The sequence below is a fragment of the Phycodurus eques genome, chromosome 16 (genome assembly GCF_024500275.1).
Source record: "Phycodurus eques isolate BA_2022a chromosome 16, UOR_Pequ_1.1, whole genome shotgun sequence".
NCBI classification, from domain to species: Eukaryota; Metazoa; Chordata; class Actinopteri; order Syngnathiformes; family Syngnathidae; genus Phycodurus; species Phycodurus eques.
In genome coordinates, this window is record NC_084540.1 from 20,014,338 (window position 1) to 20,027,629 (window position 13,292).

A 13,292-nucleotide genomic window follows, 5' to 3' on the forward strand; every position below is an offset into this window, starting at 1 on the left:
GGGAATTATTAACTGTTTCCGAATAGTAGTCACTGTTAGCACAAAATCTTCATTCGGGCCTTGGCTAGAAAAAATAATGTCAGAAAAATCCTCCTAGAACACCTGAACCTTAATTGGGGTAAACAAAAGATTTTAAATGGTGGCAGTTGTATTTGAGTTTGAATGTGATCGGTTCATTCTGAACACAGGGAAAGCCTCAGTTTAAGTGGGTGTGCACACTTATGCAACCACATTTCACTCGTTTAATTTCTCCTCTGAAAAAGATCCCTGCAAAAAACTATTACGTTGCACAGGGTTAAGGCCACATTAATGGTGGAAAAGGTTTTGAAATGATTTATCTTAGTTTCAGTTCATTCATATCACAAAAACCTGCCACTTTTGAAACAAGGGTTTGTAGACTTTTTATATCCACTCTGCGTGATGTAGATGCAAAAAAAGGAAGTCATCAGAAGAAACTAGACATCTCTACACAGTTGTGTTACATCGGGGAGAAAGATGTCGTCTTTCTCCTTAAAAGTGACCAAAAGTCAAACAAGCGCTATTACGATAATGCAATATATTAAAAATATTTTCAACTTGCCTTCAACATCCACACACGACGCCCACATGACAATCATTTGGCACATAAATTAAAATAATTCAGATTTTCCCCAGCTAATACATAAGTGTATTTGAATGCTACTTCACTGCCGTTGTTTATTGTGCGACTAACGAATGAGGTAAGTGGCATAGTAAACACAGTCCACGAGGTCAGCGACGGTGAAACGGAGCTCACAGTGCGACATCGGAGGTATTGTTCATTAAAAGGGAGCTCGAACCTTAGGAAGTGGAACCGAAAAACCGCCCGCGTCACTTGAACGCCACATGGGCGCTTCACACACTGCCAGTCCTCCACGTTAACATGGATATTGGAATTCAACAGCAGTCAATGGCAGTGAACGAAATATATTATGAAATGAGAACGGGTGAAGGGAGTCGGTGCGCCTTGAAACACTGTTCAGGTGTTTCCCACATTGGAGTGTAAAAGCACCACTGAAGGGGGGGGGATAAAAAAAAATAAAAAAAAAATTGTAAAAATTACAAGTCAAATGTCATACATTGAATATCAAATGTGACTTCTTTTGAGCCAAAACGTCACAGTATTACGAGAATAAATTTGTCGTTTCAATGCACGAATGTCAGAATAACCAATATCGCTTCATATCAATTCAATAGTTATGCTTTATGCAGTTTGACTTAAAAACTTTAAAAGTATGCATTTTTCTCATCAATTATAAATTAAAAAAAAACTATTTTTGGGTGATATTATGACTGCAATTATTTTACTAATATTTTACCTGTTTTCCCTCATAAAATAAATTTTAAAGATGTGTTTGTGTAATCTCCACCCATGGAGAAAAACGAGTTTTCATCAATATATTTTTAAAATTGACTTTTCTTATTAACTTGTAATATTTTTGACTTACTGTAATTTTACGTATTTGTTCATCAAAAAAAAAAAAAAAAAAAGTTTGTAAGTTTCCAAGTTGTATAAAATATAGTCTTGGAAATATTACAATTTTCTCCTTTCTCCTTTTGGTTGTAAGGGCAGCCTCACTCCTCCATAGTGTCCAAGCTCCATTATTGATTTTCAATCAGCAGACTGTTAAGTGTTAGTGTGTGCTAGTAAAAGAAACGAAAGAGCTAAAAGGTTCCAAACTCAGACAGTGTTTGTTCACTCCCAAATAAAGTGTTGTCTTAGAAAGAGGATAAATACTAAAGTCACTACTCTGGTCTTAGTTTTAAGATAATTTTGGAGAAGTTTGCCTTCAGCAAGCAAACTGAAGTCAATGCAAAGCATCCCTGAGTCGTTTCAAGACCAGGTTTCAAAGTAAACCCAAATAACAGCACCCTGAAGAGCGGCGTGGCGTGGCATGGGGTTGAACAAGAGTTCCTTCCGTGCGTGGCGGCCCGCATCACGGCGGGAGGACCTGCCTGAGCGCGTCGCGCGTGTTCTGGCCCAGCTTGTCGGGGAACTTGACGCAGAAGTCCAGGATCATGTCGCCCCGCTTGTCGGGCCTCTTGGACAGCGGCAGGCCCTCGCCCGCGATGCGCTTCTTGGTGCCCGGCTTCAACACGTCCCGGGACGTCACCGTGACGGTGCGGCCGTCCAGCGTCGGCGCGCTGACCGTGCACCCGCACAGAGCCTACACGCACAAAACACAAATGAATAATCACATTACCTCTACTACACACAGGTGGCATCTGTGATTTGCTGACATTGATGTAATTATCTTTAGCATAACATTCCGACACTTGTTGCAGTTGACGTCATTACCACAACACACACCGCCTGCACAGCAGAGGTGGCATCTGTAAAGCTGACGTTTGCATAACATTAGCATAATAGGCAATGTCATTTTTGACCAAATAACAAATACCAGTGTGTTTGAAACAAAATGTTTTTTGCCAAAAACATTGGAATATGAAGTTGGCAACTTTTTTTTTTTTTTTTTTTAATCTAGCTAATGATAATCATCTCTACTATGTACATTATAAAGTGAACCCCTGTTTATCCCTCCAAAAAATGTTTTTAATTGCCCACAAATGACCGGGATGGTGGCAAAGAACTTTTGTCTCCAGGATGACAGCAGAGCACATAGGTAATTTAGGTGAGTTTATCAGCGAATAATGACGGAAAATTCAGCAAATGAGAATTTGTCATTGCCGAACCGTGACTACGCGGGTGTTCGCTGCACTGCCACACGGGTTGCAGTAGATATCGTCACCACAAGACGCAGCAGAGGTGACACTTGTAAAGTTGATGTCTATGTTGGAAATCAAATAACACGAAGCATTACGGAATCAAAACTGCTGAATTAATTGATGTGATACATTGTACATAATACTACAGTATGTTATCAGTTCTGGTAGCTACACAGTGCTTTGTTTTAATTGTGCCATTATTTTTAACACAACAAAAATCCAAAAGAGCTATATTAGGATTTTTTATTAAATTCAATTCCAAATAATAAATTTTAAAAAATAATTGTTTTTAATTTCTTGTCATATTAGCACTTTTCCTGCATTTTTAAGATAAAAAAAAAAAAGTCTGAATGTAGTAATAATTTCATCAGAATTTAGTATTCATTTTACATTGAAATATGACAGTCAAAGTATTTGTGGTTGGGGGTGGGGTAAAATAAGAAAAAACAAATTTTACACACACAAAAAAAAATACAAAAATTACATGAATATTAAAGCTGTATTTTTATATGAAAGGCTGTAATTTTCAAAATGGCCATCTGATATCATTAGTGGTGCAGGTGTACCTAATGAAGTGTCCAGTGAGCGTAAGAGAGCTACTTACGTCTCTGAGTGATATTTTGGCAGGGTAAATAATATCGGAGCCCTCCCTCCTGAACACGGGGTGAGGCTTGTCTTTAACCACAAACACCACGTCGGCAGGAATGTTAGTGGGGGTCTCGTCGCCCTCGCGGGGGAAGGTGATCTTGGTTCCCTCTTTCCAGCCACGCTTGATGTCCACGGACAAAATCTTATCCTCGCTGCGCGTGGTTTGGCCGTCAGGGTTCAGTCTCTTACGAGAGATCTTCATCTTCTTGGTGCAGCCGGCGAAGACCTCCTCCAGGCTCACCTTCAGCTCATGGACCACGGGCGGGTCCTTCTGCCTCTCGCGGCCGAATCGGGGACCGCCCAGGTGGGACTTGAACGGCCGGTGGAAGCCGCCCATGTCGCCCATCCCGAAGGTGGCGAAGGGGTCGGCGCCGTCCACGCAGTCGTCGCCGCCGTTCTGCGAGAAAAAGTGGTCGAAGGGGCCGCGTCCGCCGAAGAACTCGGCGAACATGGCGTGGGGGTCGCCGTGGAAGGTGTAGTTGTACGCTCCGCCGCTGCGGGCTCCGCTGCCGCCGCCGGCTGAACCCTTCAAGCCTAAAACGGGAATCAAGAAGTCATCAATATCAGTCTTTCTCCAACTTTAGTACACTAAAATGTCATAAGAAAAATGTCACAAAAAATATACAAGTCCACACACACTGTTCAAACGCCAGGTTTTGTGAATCGCATTCTAACTCGATTAAAATGGGAGAAACACACGCGTGCCCCCGTTTCAAATGCCACTGATAACCCCACATAAAGTTCAGCTGTTCTGCTTGTCCTGACATTTGTGTAGCCTCATCTTGCATCACAGGATTATAAAGTATAATCAGGTTATTTATGTGCACATTTTGTAATGCAAACAGTGTAATCGATGCATTAAAAACAGGAATTGTAACAAAATGGCGCACTTTGTTGGACTTGATGAGTTTGTGGACCACACGGTTTTTGTTTTTTTTGTTTTGTTTTTTGTGGGGGGGGGCTATGAGGCTGGCAAGCGTTTAACGTCATTAACGTAGTCATATGTGTTCATTATTATTATTTCTTCTGGTTGACAAGTAACAATTAATGGGAGTGAAAGGCACAAATTGTACGCTTTTCAATCATTTCAGCTAGCGAAGCGACAACCGTCGGTGGGGTTCTGCTTCTTTCTAGAAAGTTCTCAAACTGCAGCGTTAACACACATTTATAGACAGATTAGGAAACGGAGTTAAAAAAGAACTAAACAAAATGTGGTCAGTTACCTTCTTCGCCATATCGGTCGTAAATGTCTTTCTTCTTGGCGTCGCTGAGGACGTCGTAGGCTTCCGCTATCGCCTTAAATTTGTCCTCGGCACCGGCGGACTTGTTCTTGTCGGGGTGGTAGCGGAGGGCCTGCTTCCTGTACGCCTTCTTGATTTCGTCTTCCGACGCGCCCTTGGCTATTCCCAGCACCTTGTAGTAGTCTTTCCCCATCACAACGGCCGCTCACTTCTTCACCCACGTCTCGGGAAAAAACGACATTCCAGGTGGAGCGGCTGCCAACTACCGCATGCGGTTAAACGGCGCTAGCTTATTGGCTAGCTTCAGGTAAATTAGCTTTCCGCTTCACGCCAAAGACGAGGACTCAAGTGTCACCCACATTGAACGAGCAGACGTCAGACCGGCGAGTCGAGCGGGGTCAACGGTGACTCGACGTCCCGGGGCTATCGGTGGGGGCGCCGAGGCAGGCAGCCAGCCAGCGGCAGGAAAGAAACTTCTGGAAGAAGCTCGGCTAGCGTTCATGACGTGTTTGTTGAGATGATTCCCTGCTGTTACCTCCGGGTTTGTGCGAAGACCAGGAAGTGGGCTAAACGCATTTTTTAACGCCAATGCTGTAAAATAACAGTTTTTCCTCCTTAAATCACATTTTATTATTTTTCATATTAGTTAAAGCGATATGTGGTTGTGACACACATCATATTTTACGACTTTTCCTCACTTTTAGCTAGTTTACATCATACCGTCGCCCTCTTTACGATCAGTGTATTATATTATTATATTTTTAATATTCTCATTCCGCCCTATTTTTTGACGGTGTTCTACATCCACATTTTACATCCAATCCACACCGTTTCAACTTCAACATGTTCCAAAAATTCACGCCACGCACACCATTTCCCACAGTTCCACATTTGTCACCCCCCCCCCCCTCCCACCACCACCACTTAATTCCCAATGGAAGATGCTATAAAACACATTCACATCAATCCCACTCACTTTATAAACATGAATTATGCAATTCAACCAATACTCTGTATTAAACATAAAATGTGATTTAGTAATACATGACCAAAAAAAACATGCTGCACTCACAGGCCAGGGAGAGTTGGCAGGAACACAAACAGACAAAATCTCAAGACTTGAGATTATGAAACAAGATACTTTATGAACAATTTTGCAGTGGGATCAATACTCTGTATTAAATATAAAATGTGATTTGGTAATACCCAAAAATTTGCCACGCTCACAGCTGAGAAAGGACAATGAGAGATGGCGGTAACACAATCAGACAAAAATAAAAAATAAATACTGAGATATGTTTATCATAACATCTTCTGGACACTTTCGGGCACAGCCTTACTTGCTCCTCATGTAAAATCACCACTTGAGAGATCTGCGTAGAGGACATCATTCATGGGACATTAAAGGTCAATAGTAGGAAAGAATAGGTAAACAGGTGGTCCAGGGGTCAGTGGAGTAAGGGGGGTGGGTGTACATGTGTGTCGGCATGTCGAGGGACTTCATCACACCAGATCGGACTTTAAAGCAGGCCTGCTAAAGCCAGAATCAAAGCGGATAGGAGGAGTGTCTTCTAAAGTAGAAGATCGCTGACCCGCGTCCAAGGACCGCACGTCGGTATTTGTCACTGGCCCGACTGCGTACTGTATGCGTGGGCCCAAGGTTACGGCCGAGCTGCTGTGTGAAGAGCAAATCAGGCGGCTTATATTTAGCCTCGCAAATGGCACTCTGTGGATTATGTCTTGCGGCTCTCCGGTTTCGTCTTCAGCGCCTCTGCCTACCGTGACGGGGGCTGCAGTCTGAGCTATTCAGGTGAGGCTCAATGTCATGTTCTTCCACACCAGTTCGTCTTCCAGGCATTTTTTCGCTCTTCCTTCGGCACACAAACCCAAAGGATATTTGCGTTTCACTGCCGTCTTCCTCTGGGGGTGAAAGGCTATCATCGCACCGCTCGTCCCGGACCCACGGACTAGTAGCGCTGGAGGTTGTTCCACCGGACGACTCTTGGGAATCATGGACGTCCTCGCCTTAGAGGCAAAGAATGTCAACGGTTCAGAGCCTGAGAAAAAGTCTTCATCCAGGCCCCGACCCAAACCGCCCAAAAAGCCAAAAAGGATCGTTTACTTTGAGGTGGAGATTGTGGATGTAAAGACCAAGGAGAAACTGCTCCTGCTGGACAAGGTGAGCGTGTTGGCCAGGATCCACTTTTGTTTTAATTTTAGAATTACAAAATATTTTGACATCATTGTCTCGTGATCGCAGATATTTGAAGTCCTTGACCTCACCGAACTAAGACAGCTGAAGAATGTGAAGCATGTTGTAGGTTTTATGGTTCCTTGTGGCACTTTTGCACCCCCCCAGGATGGCTTTCATGTTTGTGTTTGGTATGTCATTTAGCACAAACTGCTGCGTGCTAAATATGACGTCACAGCAGCATTACAGGCGGGTGAAGAAAGTCCTTGAGATGATAGAAAGACACCAATGAGGACTATAACGCTGGTTAACACACCACTGAATATGATAGCCATCCCTAGCTAGCTACTACGGTTGTAGTCCAGACCAAGACTAACTCAAGACAAAGAACTTGAGAAGCAGAGAGTAAGTCAAGACAAGGATTTTCCATAGCCAAGAACAAGACTTTAGATTGAGTGAGCACCAGAACTTTGAAGGATTTGAGAACAAGTCAAAACTATGATTTTGGGGAGCCAAGACTGAATCCAGACCAAGACTTTGGGGGATAAAGACTAAGTCAAGACCAAGCATTTTAGGGGATCATAACAAGTGAAGGCCAAGACTTTGTGAGTTGAGATCAAGTCAAGACCGAAGCTTTAAGGAGCAGAAATCAAACCAAGACGAAGAGTTTGAGATTTTAAGACAGAGTCAAGATCAATACTTTGAGAAGCCCAGGCTAAGTTAAACCCAAGACTTTAAACCAAGTCAAGACCAACAATTCACACTGAGTCAAGACCAAGACTTTGAGTAGCCGAGGCCAAGTCAAGACCAAGACATCAGATCAAGTGAAGACCAAGAATTCAAGTCAAGATCTAGGCTTTAAGGAGCCAAGACAGGGCTTTAGACCAAGTCAAGACCAAAGCTTTAAGGAGCAGAGACCTGGCTAAGACCAAGACTTTGAGGGGTTGTGACCAAGTCAAGACCAAAACTTTTAGGAGCTCAGATTAGTGCTATTAATGTCCTACTACAACACTTTAACTAGTGATATACTATAAATGTTAATAATGTTAACACAGTACTGTTATTAATACTAAAACAAATGTTTGCATTGTGATTACAGGTGGAGCCAACTGCCACTATTTTGGATATTAAGGCTCTGTTTCACAAATCATGTACGTATATTTTAAGAAAAGAAGAACAGGAGAACATTTAAATGTTTGACCACAAGTTCATCCATTTTGACAGATCCAAAGTGGTACCCGGCCAGACAGTCCCTGCGCTTGGATCCAAGTAGGTCCACCAATTGCAAGGACATGTGATCTACAGCTAGCTCTTAATTGGATGATGTTTTATTCACAGAGACCAAGTGTCTCAGGGATGAGGAAGTCCTCCAAACACTTCCCGTGGGAACCACAGCCAGCTTCTACTTCAGGGACCTCGGACCGCAGCTCACATGGGGGACTGTAAGTTCATAACACACACACACTTTTAAGTGTGACACTTAAAAGGCCATTTGAGGTCGTTTGTCTTCCTCTCACCTCCGGCAGCGCCTAGCTATCCCGGGACATCTAATCTCATGGCCCCAGTTCTCTCCAAGGTGTTTATTCCGCCGAGCCCGTCCCCGTCCCCGTCTCCCTCACTGTGCTACGTTGTTGCCCACTGTGTTGCCCCCATGCTCCCTACCCACATCTACAGTATTTTAGTGCAAGAACTCTCTTGATTTCGACAGGTATCAGAGATGTTGGAAGTGCACTATGAGGTGGTGGAGTCTGTACTTTGTCAATGCTCAAGCAGTTGGAAGACTGAGGAGCCAAGGCCAAGTCAAGACCAGAGTTTAGACTATGACTTTAAGGGGTTGAGATCATCTCAAACAAGACTGAGCGGAAAAGGACAAGTCAAGACCAAGACATTGCGGAGACAAGACCAAGTCAAGACCAAGACTTTAAGTAACGAGACCAAGTCAAGAAGGAAACTTGTAGGGGTTGAGATCATCTCAAACCAAGGCAAGTCAAGACCAGCACTTTGAGATGACAAGAACAAGTCAAGATAAAAACTGTAAGGAGTTAAAACCAAGTGAAAACCAAGACTTTGAGGGTACAAAACCATGTAAAGACCAAGATGTTAAGTATTTCAGACTAAATCAAGACCAAGACTTTGAGATGACAAGACCAAGACTTCAAGGAAGTGATACCAAAGGCAAGACCAAGACTTTTAAGGAGTTAAGACCAAGTGAAAACCAAGACTTTGAGGAGACAAAACCATGTCAAGACCAAGACTTTAAGGAGCCGAGACCAAGTCTAGACCAAGACTTAATTGAATTACGATCTAGTAAAGACCAAGACTTCGAGTTCAGAGCAACTCTAGACTTCAAACAGGTGCGACCATGACTTTTGAGGAGACAAAACCAAGTCAAGACCAAGATTTAAGCGGCGGAGACCACGTTCTCATGAGAGAGACTTGGCAACCCCATGTGGAATTCATACATTTAGTACAACTTTGTTCCTCGGACTGTTCGTTTTTTGGCAACTCCGCACCTGACGTGTCACATGTAGAACAAGCACTTGCACTTCTCTCGCCGCTTGGCGAGTGCACTCACTTCTCCGTCGTCTTTCGAGCTCCAACTCGTCAAAGTTGTCCGAGTCTGTGGGAAAGTGATTGCCGCGTTAATGGATCAAACACCTGCGGTGAATTTTGCCCTTCAGCTCCTTGTTGTAGAACAGACAGATGGGCAAAAAGTAGTACAACTCAACAGTTGCACATGTGCATTCAGAAGTTTAGAGAAGGTCAAAATTAAGTTCGCCGGTAAAGGTTCCAGTGACTTTTATGTTTGGTCTGAAATGACAATTTTTGTGTGAGTTGTGTCTTAATCAAAGTCTTGCAAGGACTCTGAGGCCTTATTCTGTGAAAGGTGCTATCGACTGTATACATTTTTTCTTTGCTTGCTTTAGGTGTTCCTTGCAGAGTGCGTCGGTCCGCTGGTCATCTATTTAATGTTCTACTTCCGCGTCCCCTTCATCTACGCTCCAAAATACGACTTCACCGCCAGCAAGAACTGGGTCGTACAGTCCGTGTCGGCTTATAATGACTTTTATAATCATTACATTTTAAATATGAAAATGTACCTTTTTTGTTTTTTTTGCACAGTTCTGCTTGCATCTGTCACTCTTTACATTACATCAAGAGGATTTTGGAGACAATGTTCGTCCACCGCATCTCGCACGGGACCATGCCTCTCCGGAACATATTTAAGGTGACTCAGAGGCCGAGATTCGAACCCAGAACCGTTCGACTGTGAGGCGGACGTGTTAACTCCAATTCCATGCCTATTGCGGGCCCGATTATAAACGACGCATTATAAATATTGCTTGGATGAGTTCACAGGGCTCACACATGAGAAGCCCACAAGCCAACGAAACAAATGATTCTGCAATGAAATCACTGCTCTGGAAATATAAAAAGCGTGTATCAGCAAATGTTGTTACTTTCAACCCCCTGAAAAAGAAATGTATAAATATATATATATATAAAAACACTGATTCATGCAGACTGCTTCGGAAGTTTTAATGTTGCCAAGACTTTTAAATCCATGTTGCCAATGAACGCATGTATCTCCAAAATTCGAGTTTTTTTCCCCCCTAAAAAGCAGGAAGAAAAAAACTACAGACACTGACTTGTCCTTTAAATGAAAGGCTTAGGAAGTCAAGTACGGCAATTATTTGATTTACTTTTTAAATTGTAACAGCAACAACAGTTAAAGTCTGTGTTTCAGATATAATACATACATTAATAAAAAAAAAATAATGACGTTAATTGTAATTGGACAAAAAATGTAATCTAAATTACATAATGGGAAGAATAAAAAACAGCTGCCAGTGGAATGAGTTACTATTTTTTTTGTTGTTGTTATTTTTTTGTGGTTCCGAGTTCGAATTTCTGCTAGGAAGATGAAAAATCACCAAATGTGATGAATGATTGCAGAATTGTGGCTTTTACTGGAGTGCCGCGGCCTGGATGGCGTACTACATCAACCACCCGCTCTACACGCCGCCGCGTAAGTGCTCCCCTCATATATTCTCACTCATAATCGGTCATTCGTAAACTCACATTGAATTCCATTTTTTTTCTCTTTTCAGTTTACGGGCAGCAGCAAGTGAATGTCGGACTTTACTTTTTCTTGGTAGGTTTAACATGAAAATCAAGGCTGTCAATCGAACAACGCGCTCATGCTTGGATGTTATTGTTATTTTTTTGTATTGACGTAGTTTTGCCAACTTGGGAATTTCTCCATCCACGTCGCGCTTCGGAACCTCAAGCAACCAGGTAATTCAGCAGTTTGCTATAGTTTTTTTTAAACTGAAGAAATATCGAGGTTTCCTGTCATCTCAGGTTTAAAAGTCAAGAAGATTCCTCACCCGACGAAGAATCCCTTCACGTGGATTTTCTGGCTGGTGTCTTGTCCAAACTATACGTACGAGGTAAGAATCAACCAAAAATATGCAATGCCAAAATTGTTTTAGGAAAAAGTCACAATACAATTCACAATGTTTTTTTTTTTTTTTTTTTTTTGGCAACTTATGAAAATAGATTCTGCACACCAAAAAGAAATTCAGGCTGGACAAATAATTGGTCCCTGTGAAAAGCATGTATCGCCAAATTTTGTTTGGTTAAGAACAGGAAATACAAGTTTTTTTTAATTGTACAATGACAAAATGTTGGATTTTGCAGTTATCTAGATTCAACTTCATCTGTCTTAATATTTATTTCCTGAAGGTATCCTTGTGTAAGGTGTCCCAAAAAGCACCTACATAAAAATAATGTTCATTAGCTTTAAAGTTGCTCGTTCCAAAGTGAATGCTAGCCAATAAAAAAAACGAGACTCCAAATTTTGTGCGTTGTATGTTTTTATCTAAAATTCAACAAATACAAAATGTTCTTTAATAGAAAAAAACTCCCTATATTTTTAGATATATATATTTTTAATGAAGACAAATGAATCATGTCTCTAAACAATGACAATAATGACCCAGTAACTAAAATATAAATGATCAATGTCTGCTCATGTTCAGTACGTCTGAAAAGTAAGATAAGCTTGAATGCTAGTGCTAATTAACCATCACAACGGGTGTCCTGGCTGGTCCACGATGTATCATAGACCCCTACAGTAGGTGATTTGTGGTTGCCATGGCAATGACCATTCTGGTACTGTACTTATTACAAGCCCTGGACTAATTTGAAAGCACAAAAATATGACATACAGTCAGCCGTGACAAAAGTATTCACACACTGTATCCTTCAGTAGAAGTACGCCACGATGTAGCATTATGCAGTTTGAAGAATAACATTGTGCTTAAATATTGGGAAATTAAAAAAAATGACTTTATGATGCAGGACGTATTGCATGAACAATTTTACATTAAAACTTTACATACATAAAAAAAAAAAAAAAAAAGAAAAGCAGTTTGTAAAAGCGAAATGCAAATGCATTGAACTTAAAAGTTAAATACAATTAAATTGTACTTAAGACTGTGATTCTTTTGCATAACACTAGAAGGAGCCTCTGTACAAAGGGTCATTGCACGAGCCGTCGTCGTACAGTCGTTGAATGAAGGCTGCCATATCTGGGCGGGCGGTTTGACAGCAACGTGTGTATCTGATTTTTGTAACGTGCATATGCGTGTTTGTGTGTTGAGGTGGGCTCGTGGCTGGGCTTCAGCGTGATGACGCAGTGCCTGCCCGTGGCTCTCTTCACGCTGGCCGCCTTCGTGCAGATGAGCGTGTGGGCCCGAGGCAAACACCGCGGCTACTTGAAGGAGTTCAAGGACTATCCCACCCTGCGCTCCCCCATTCTGCCCTTCATCCTCTAGAACGCCTCACCGCCTCGGCTGGGGTGATGGCGGGGGGAGGCGACCTTTTTCCTATCAGGGGCCATTTGTGTTCAAATCCTCCCAGAGTCATACGAAATGTATGCAAAAAAATATAATGCAATGAATGTTTATTATTACACATTTTGAGCAATTTCTTCTATTTGTTTTGACATTTGCATGGCGATCTGTGTACTGGATGGACTGCCACCATTTGGAGCGCGCAACGTTTGGCTGCTTTAAAGTCTTAATTTACGGAGAAAGTTTTTATTTTTTTTATTTTGCTACATTGCTTGGTTTTGAACGTATTTATACATGTCAGTTGGCTGCTACTGTTGGCAGGGGTTTCACCACATACAGCGAAAAGTGATATACTTTTAAGCTTTTGACTGATGAAACAAGTTTGTTTGACCACGAGCATCATGAAGTGCTTTCACGGAAACATTTTATGCGCAAGTGATTTTTTTTGAATTACTTTATTTAATTAATTAAAAACTAAACTACCAAGTAAATCTTTTGTTATCTGCTTATTTACAAAAATTGTGTCTGTGATTGAGACTTGTCTGGCTAATTTGCAAAAGTTCATTACGGCGAACCGCCACACACTTGCACGAGTTCATCGGTTTA

The 13,292-nt window shown here is 42.0% G+C and overlaps 2 protein-coding genes across 3 annotated transcripts; one reads left to right on the forward strand and one right to left on the reverse strand.

Moving 5' to 3' along the window:
- Window positions 1-389: 389 nt before the first annotated feature.
- On the reverse strand, window positions 390-5,187 carry dnajb1a (DnaJ heat shock protein family (Hsp40) member B1a). Its single transcript, XM_061700586.1, has 3 exons — window positions 4,617-5,187; window positions 3,350-3,927; window positions 390-2,186 (listed from the first exon to the last, which is right to left on the reverse strand). Exons 1-3 carry the CDS (start codon window positions 4,825-4,827, stop codon window positions 1,956-1,958), a joined length of 1,020 nt encoding a protein of 339 aa, XP_061556570.1. The 5' UTR covers window positions 4,828-5,187; the 3' UTR covers window positions 390-1,955.
- Window positions 4,708-13,165, forward strand: LOC133414886 (very-long-chain enoyl-CoA reductase-like). 2 transcript variants are annotated; one of them, XM_061700585.1, is made up of 12 exons: window positions 4,708-6,444; window positions 6,568-6,813; window positions 7,925-7,976; window positions 8,050-8,094; window positions 8,164-8,267; window positions 9,753-9,868; window positions 9,949-10,054; window positions 10,783-10,855; window positions 10,938-10,981; window positions 11,067-11,124; window positions 11,191-11,279; window positions 12,495-13,165. In XM_061700585.1, the coding sequence occupies exons 2-12, from the start codon at window positions 6,646-6,648 to the stop codon at window positions 12,666-12,668; spliced, it is 1,029 nt and encodes a 342-aa protein (XP_061556569.1). In that variant the 5' UTR covers window positions 4,708-6,444; window positions 6,568-6,645; the 3' UTR covers window positions 12,669-13,165. The 2 variants fall into 2 exon arrangements, with proteins under 2 accessions (XP_061556569.1, XP_061556568.1); XM_061700584.1 differs by having other exon boundaries at window positions 4,708-6,813.
- Window positions 13,166-13,292: the final 127 nt, after the last annotated feature.